The sequence below is a fragment of the Chaetura pelagica genome, unplaced genomic scaffold (assembly GCF_000747805.2).
Source record: "Chaetura pelagica isolate M959 unplaced genomic scaffold, ChaPel_1.0 scaffold1481, whole genome shotgun sequence".
In the NCBI taxonomy this organism is placed as follows: domain Eukaryota; kingdom Metazoa; phylum Chordata; class Aves; order Apodiformes; family Apodidae; genus Chaetura; species Chaetura pelagica.
This window is the reverse complement of record NW_009952081.1, coordinates 18,416-25,521: the sequence shown is the minus strand read 5'-3', so window position 1 is coordinate 25,521 and position 7,106 is coordinate 18,416. Positions and strand designations below refer to the sequence as shown.

The 7,106-nt window shown below is 57.9% G+C and overlaps 1 protein-coding gene across 1 annotated transcript in view; it reads right to left on the bottom strand.

The window, feature by feature from the left end:
* The window catches only part of LOC104395873 (alpha-actinin-4-like), a gene marked incomplete at both ends in the record, with an annotated part of 33,059 nt that overhangs the window by 10,250 nt on the left and 15,703 nt on the right, over positions 1-7,106 (bottom strand). Inside the window, 2 exon segments of the mRNA XM_010005623.1 lie at positions 258-350; positions 6,744-6,829. Of these exon segments, the coding sequence (XP_010003925.1) occupies positions 258-350; positions 6,744-6,829 (179 nt within the window).

The window sequence follows — 7,106 nt, the reverse complement described above, 5'->3', positions numbered from 1 at the left end:
GATGGGATGGGATGGGATGGGGTGGGATGGGCTAAGGATGGGATGGGATGAGATGGGATGGGATGGATGGGGTGGGATGTGTTAGGGTGGATGTGATGCATGGGGATGAGGTGAGATGGGATGAGGTGGTGGGATGGATTGGGATGGGATGGATGGGATGAGGTGACGTGGGATGGGGTGGGCTAAGGGAGGGTTGGGGTGGGATGGGCTAAGGGAGGGGCGGGGTGGGGCAGGGGCCGAGGCTGCCCTGGGCTCACATCTGAGGCCAGCTTCTCATAGTCCTCCATCAGCAGCTCGTTCTCCTGGTTGACTGCCAGCACCTTGCAGATCCTGTTGGCTGCTGTCTCAGCCTGGAGGGAAGAGCAGCTCAGAGCCCTGGGGAGGGGCCCTGGGGGGCTCTGATCCTACCCCCATCCCACCCAGAGCCATCCTGCTGCAGCTGGGGGGGCTCAGGAGCAGCCCAGAGAGGCAGAGAAGAGGCTCCCCAGCGGTGTCTTGGTGCCACCACCACCAACACCCCGGGATTTGTCCTTCCTTGCTGGATTCAGGACCAGGCAGGAAGGGGGATCAACCCTTTTCCCCCCTCCCAAGCTGCTCCTCTCTGGAATTTTTTACCCATCTCTAAGCACCGTCCTTCCATCTTCTGCTCTTCCCTGAGGAATCAGCCCCGGGAGGGTGAGGAGGAGGAGGAGGAGGAGGAAGAAAAGAAAAGAGTCCAAGAGGAGGAGTTGAAAGCCAGAAACATGGAGAAGGGTCTAGGGAAGGATGGGGGAGAGGAAGAACCAGTGACCATGGAGGGAAAGGAAAGAAGTTACAAAAATAAGAGAAAAACCAGGGCAAGGGGGTTACACCCATGGGGGGGAAGGGATCCTGCTCCTGCTGCTGCTCCCCGGAGCTGCATGACAAGGGGGGGACAAGGACAAACCCCCCCCGGCCAGGCTGGGACCTGCAGCCCCCCAAGGTCCCATCAGGTGAGGGGACACAGGCCCAGGTGAACCCCAACCTTTGGGGACTGCTGGGCAGGGGGGGGAGCTGCCCCGTGGGTCCAGTGGGGGGCGGGTTGGGGCCAATTTGTGGTGGTTTGGGGCTAATGATGATGGTTTGGGCCTAATGTGTGTTGGTTTGGGTCTAACGTGCAGCATTTTGGGCCTAATGTGTGATGTGTGGGGTCTAATATGTGTTGGTTTGGGTCTAATGATGCTGTTTGGGGCCTCATGTGAGTTGGTTTGGGTCTAATGAGTGATGTTTTGGGTCTAATGTGTGTTGGTTTGGGCCCAAAGTGTGTCCAGGGTCTGAGGTGGGGGGGGGTTGGGTCTAATGTGCAGCATTTTGGGTCTCATGGGTGATGTTTAGGATCTTGTGTGGGGTTTGGGGTCTTGTGTGGGGTTTGAGGTCTCATGTGTGGGGTTTGGGGTCTCCTGAATCCATCTGTCTCCAAGGGGCAAAAGGTCTCTTTAGAGGAGCTGCTGGGGCTCCTGGAAAGGGCTTTGACCTGGGCTCCTAGAGATGAGCCTGGGATGGTCCTTCAAGTGCTGCCCCACTTGAGGTGGGGAATGGAAACGAAGGTGCCAACAGCCACACAGGGCTGGCTGGGTGACCAGGGAAGTGGCTGGGAATGGTCAGACACCAAAAGTACAACTAGTTGCTTGAGTCCTTCTCTGAGATGTTTCTGCACCAACACACGTGGGGAGGCAGGAGCTGGAGATCCAGGCTGGGCCAAAAGGCCACGACATGATCCCCATCACCAGAGCAAGGTGGGACAGCTCCTGTGGCTGGGGGGGGTGTCATGGGGGGGGGGATGAGCTCTTTGGGAGAGGCAGAGCAGCAGGGTGAGGTGCTGGAGCTGCTCATGTACCAGAGGAGCTGGAATGCACCAAGTTCTACAGGTTGAGAGCTTGTGGGTCTGAATGAGGGGAGATGCAACTGGAGGTGAAGCTGTTGTGCTCTAGACCACCAGCCCAAGAAGATGATGACGAGGCCTTCAACAGTCAACTGGAAGTAGATCACACTCCCTAGAACTTATGGGTGACTTCAACCACACTGGTATTTGCTGGAAAGTCCTCACAGGTTCAGCCCAAAGGTTCTTGCAGGGCATTGATGGTCATTTTCTAATGCAGGCAGTGGAGGAGCCCTGCTGGGCCTTGTGTTAACCAATAAGGAAGGTCTGGCTGGGGACATCAAGGTTGGGAACAGCCTTGGTGACAGTGACCATCACATGGTGGGGCTCAGTGTTTTCCAAGGAAGAAGCAGGGCAGGAAGTGGGATTGCAGCCCTGGACTCCTGCAAGACTAACTCTGGACTCCTCAAAGATCTACTTGTAGGAATCCTGGGGGCTAAAACTCTGGGAGAGAAGGGAGCCCAGGAAAGCTGCTCAGTTTTTAAATACCATTTCCTCCAAGCCCAAGAGAGGTGCATTCCTTCCAGTAGAACATCAGGCAGAGGTGGTGAAGGACCTGCATGGATCAGCAAGGACCTTCTGAAGAAAGAAACGTAGTTTGTGGAAGAAGGGACTTGGGAAAACTCAGGAGAACTACAGGGACATTGTCAGAGTATGTAGGAAGGCAACAAGAAAAGCCAAAGCCCTCTGAGAACTTCTAACTGGCCAAGGAAGCAAAGGAGAACAGGAAGAGCTTCTTCAAATGTATCAGCACTGGAAGAAAGAACAGGGACAATGTGGACCTGCTGAGTGAGGTGGGTCCTGGGGCCGCAGGGAAGGCAGAGGAGCTGGATGTTGCCTTTGCTCCAGTCTGTGCTCAGACCTGCCTGTATGAGTTTCATGGATGCAGGAAGGGAAGCCTGGAGGAGGGAAGAGTCCCCCCTGGCCAGCGTGGGTCAGAGCAGTGATGGGAATGGAACGTGCACCAGCCCTGCCCAGATGCCCCCAGGAGTGCTGAGAGCTGGGTGATGTTACTGCCCTTCTTCTGCAAGATTCTGCCCAACAGGAGAGGTGCCTGAGGGCTGGGGAAGCCCAGTGTCACCCCAGCCTTCAGAAAGGGCAAGAAGATCCAGGAAATGACAGCCCAGGAGGCCTCCCCTCCATTCCTGGAAAAATGACGGAGCAGCTCATTTTAGAGGCCTCTAAGCACATGGAAGAGAAGAAGGTTTATCAGGAGCAGTCAGTGTGGATTCCACAGCATCACACAGAATCCTGGGGGCTGGAAGGGACCTGGAAAGATCACCCAGCCCAACCCCCCTGCCAGGGCAGGGGCAACCAGAGCACATCACACAGGAACGTGGCCAGGGGGGTTGGAATGTCTCCAGAGAAGGAGCCTCCACAGCCTCTCTGGGCAGCCTGGCCCAGGGCTCTGCCACCCTCACAGAGAAGAATCTTTTTCTGATATTCACATGGAACCTCCTGTGCTCCAGTTTGCACCCACTGCCCCTTGTCCTGTCACTGGACATCACTGCACAAAGCCTGGCTCTGTCCTCCTGACACTGCCCTGAACAGATTTGTGCCCATGGATGAGGTGGCCCCTCAGTCTCCTCTTCTCCAAGCCCAACAGCCCCAGCTCCCTCAGCCTTTCCTCAGCAGGGAGATGTTCCCCTCCCTTCAGCATCTTTCAGGCTCTGCCCTGGACTCTGTCAAGCAGTTCCCTGTCCTTCTGGAACTGAGGGAAATCATGCTTGACCCATCTGATGGCCTTCTGGGATGGTGTGACTGCATGGAGAGATGCAGGGACACCAGTGGGTGTGTCTCCCGTGACCCTGGCAGGGCTTTTGACTCAGTCTCCCATAACATCCCCGTGAGCAAGCTCAGGGTGTGAAAGAATGGCCAGTGAGATGGATGAAGAACTGGCTGCACAACAGAGCCCAGGGAGTGCTGGTCAGTGGTGCAGAGTCCAGCTGGAGACCTGTGACCAGTGGGGTCCCTCAGGGATCAGTGCTGGGTCCTGTTCAACATCTTTACCAATGACCTTGGACAGTGTCTTCTCAGCAGGTTTGCTGATGACACCAAGCTGGGAGGATTGGCTGCTCCACCTGGAGGCCCTGAAGCCACTCAGGGAGACCTGGACAGGCTGGAGAGCTGGGCAAGGAGGAACCTCATGAGGTTCAACAATAAAAAGTGCAGAGTCCTGCAGCTGGGAAGGAACAACAAAATGCATCAGGACAGGCCACGAGCTGATCTGCTAGAGAGCAGCTCTGTGGAGAAGGACCTTGGAGTCCTGGTAGACAGCAAGTGATCCATGGGACACCAATGTGCCCTGGTGGCCAAGAAGGCCAAGGGTATCTTGGGGTGCCTCAGGAGGAGTGTGTCCAGCAGATCAAGGGAGGTTCTCCTCCCTGTGTACTCAGCCCTGGTGAGACCTCACTTGGAGTGTTGTGTCCAGTTCTGGGCTTCAGTCTGGAGAGGAGAAGACTGAGGGGGATCTAATGAATGTCTGTCAATACATGAGGGCAGCAAGAAGGCAGGACAAGCTCCTGTCACCTGTGCCCTGGGACAGGACCAGGGGCAATGGATTCAAACTGGAGCCCAGGAAGTTCCACCTCAACATGAGGAAGAACTTGTGTCCTGAGAGGGTGGCAGAGCCCTGGGCCAGGCTGCCCAGAGAGGCTGTGGAGGCTCCTGCTCTGGAGGCTTCCAAGACCCACCTGGATGCCTTTCTGAGTGACCTGCCCTGGTTTTGGTCCTGCTCTGGCAGGTTGGACTCAGTGACCTTCAGAGCTCCTTTCCAACCCCAACATTCTGTGATTCTATGTGTGGGGTTGGGGGTCTCATGTGTGGGGTCTGGTGTCTCCTGTGTGATGTCTGAGTTTTCATGAGGGGTTTGGGGTCTCGCGTGTGATGTTTGGAGTCTCATGGAAGGTTCTGGGGTCTCCTGTGTGGGGCTGGGGACAGAAAGGACAGGAGGGTGAGCAGGAGGGGCAGGAGCCCCCCAGGGACCCTCAACCTCTGCTCCCAGCGCTGCCCTAATGAGTCTCTCCCTAACGAGATGCCCCATGTGGGTGGGAGGAACCACTAGCTCCCCCAGTTCTCCCAAATCCCTGGGGATGAGGCCAATTCCAGCTGTTCCTCAGGCTCTCCCAGCCTGGATCCCACAGAGGGGGGTTCCACAGGACCTGAAGTCCCCCCAGACCTGGGACCATCCTGCCCTCAGATGGTCCCTAAAGCCCAGATGGTTCCACCAGCCCAACTCTGCTCCCAGCACCGTTCCCAAGCCCAGCAGAGCCCGTTTCCCTGCTCCCAGAAGCAGAAAGACCCTCAGGAGAAGCCCAAGCGTGGGGTGAGCTGGAAAGGGGGGGGTGGGCACCAAGCAGGAAGGTCCCCTCCACCTCCCACCTCACCTTCTGAGCCCCAGAGAAAGCGTGGTAGAAGCAGGAGACGTAGGTCATGATGGCCTTCTCATCGGGACGGAGGGTGCCCACGATGTCTGCCAGAAAGAGGGGGAGAGGGGGTGAAGCTCCAGCCCCCAGAGCCCCCCCAGGGCATGCAGAGGGGGGGACAAGCCCAGCTGGGGGGTTGGGGGCACAACCCCAGCTGCCTCACGGGGGGGGCTTGCTGCTTTTGCCCAAAAAAGAAGTTGGTTGAAGTTCTGTTGGGAAATGTTGAGATCTGAGGGATGGAGGGAGGGGAGAGATGGACAGTGGAGGTGGGGAAGGAGGTGGGGATGGAGGAGGAGAAGGGGCTGGAGATGCAGGAGCACAAGGGGCTGGAGATGCAGGAGCACAAGGGGCTGGAGGTGCAGGAGAGCTGGGTTAAGGGCAGGTAGAGCTGGGTTAAGGTTTGGAAGACTAGGTTAAGGGTGGGTAGAGTTGTCTTAAGGTTGGACTCGATGACCTTAAAGGCCTCTCCCAACCCAAATGCTGGGTCTGAGCCCCTGCACAAGCTGCCCCCCTTGCATGGGGGTCTCTGCCCCTCCCAGGCAGGGCCTGGGGGGGATTTGAGCAGCGTGAGGACCCCGTGAGGGAGCTGGGGTGGGGCTGCCCAGCCCAGGAGAGACACAGCAGCATCTGGAAGAGAAGAGCAGTGAGCAGGAGCTGCAGGCAGGCCCGGGGCTCTGAGATGGGGGGACAGGCACCCCCGGTACCTTCTGGGCCCCCGAGAAGGCGTGGTAGAAGCTGGACACGTAGGTCATGATGGCCTTCTCGTCGGGACGGGCTGTGTTGACAATGTCTGTAAGTGAACAACAAGGGTTAGAGCCCAGGGGGACACTGCAGCCATGGCCTGGAACCAGGGGGGTTCCTCTCCAACTGGGATGCTGGTCCTGGAAGGTGGAGGAACACCTGTTTGGGTGGAAGAGGGTGATAAATGGGTCCATCCTGGAGAGCAAGGAGAGGGTCTGGAGAGCGAGGAGATGGAGATGCAGGAGCACAAGGGGCTGGAGATGCAGGAGCACAAGGGGCTGGAGATGCAGGAGCACAAGGGGCTGGAGATGCAGGAGCACAAGGGGCTGGAGGTGCAGGAGAGCTGGGTTAAGGGCAGGTAGAGCTGGGTTAAGGTTTGGAAGACTAGGTTAAGGGTGGGTAGAGTTGTCTTAAGGTTGGACTCGATGACCTTAAAGGCCTCTCCCAACCCAAATGCTGGGTCTGAGCCCCTGCACAAGCTGCCCCCCTTGCATGGGGGTCTCTGCCCCTCCCAGGCAGGGCCTGGGGGGGATTTGAGCAGCGTGAGGACCCCGTGAGGGAGCTGGGGTGGGGCTGCCCAGCCCAGGAGAGACACAGCAGCATCTGGAAGAGAAGAGCAGTGAGCAGGAGCTGCAGGCAGGCCCGGGGCTCTGAGATGGGGGGACAGGCACCCCCGGTACCTTCTGGGCCCCCGAGAAGGCGTGGTAGAAGCTGGACACGTAGGTCATGATGGCCTTCTCGTCGGGACGGGCTGTGTTGACAATGTCTGTAAGTGAACAACAAGGGTTAGAGCCCAGGGGGACACTGCAGCCATGGCCTGGAACCAGGGGGGTTCCTCTCCAACTGGGATGCTGGTCCTGGAAGGTGGAGGAACACCTGTTTGGGTGGAAGAGGGTGATAAATGGGTCCATCCTGGAGAGCAAGGAGAGGGTCTGGAGAGCGAGGAGAGGATGTGGAGAGCGAGAAGGAGGCTGGAGATGCAGGAGCACAAGGGGCTGGAGATGCAGGAGCACAAGGGGCTGGAGGTGCAGGAGCACAAGGGG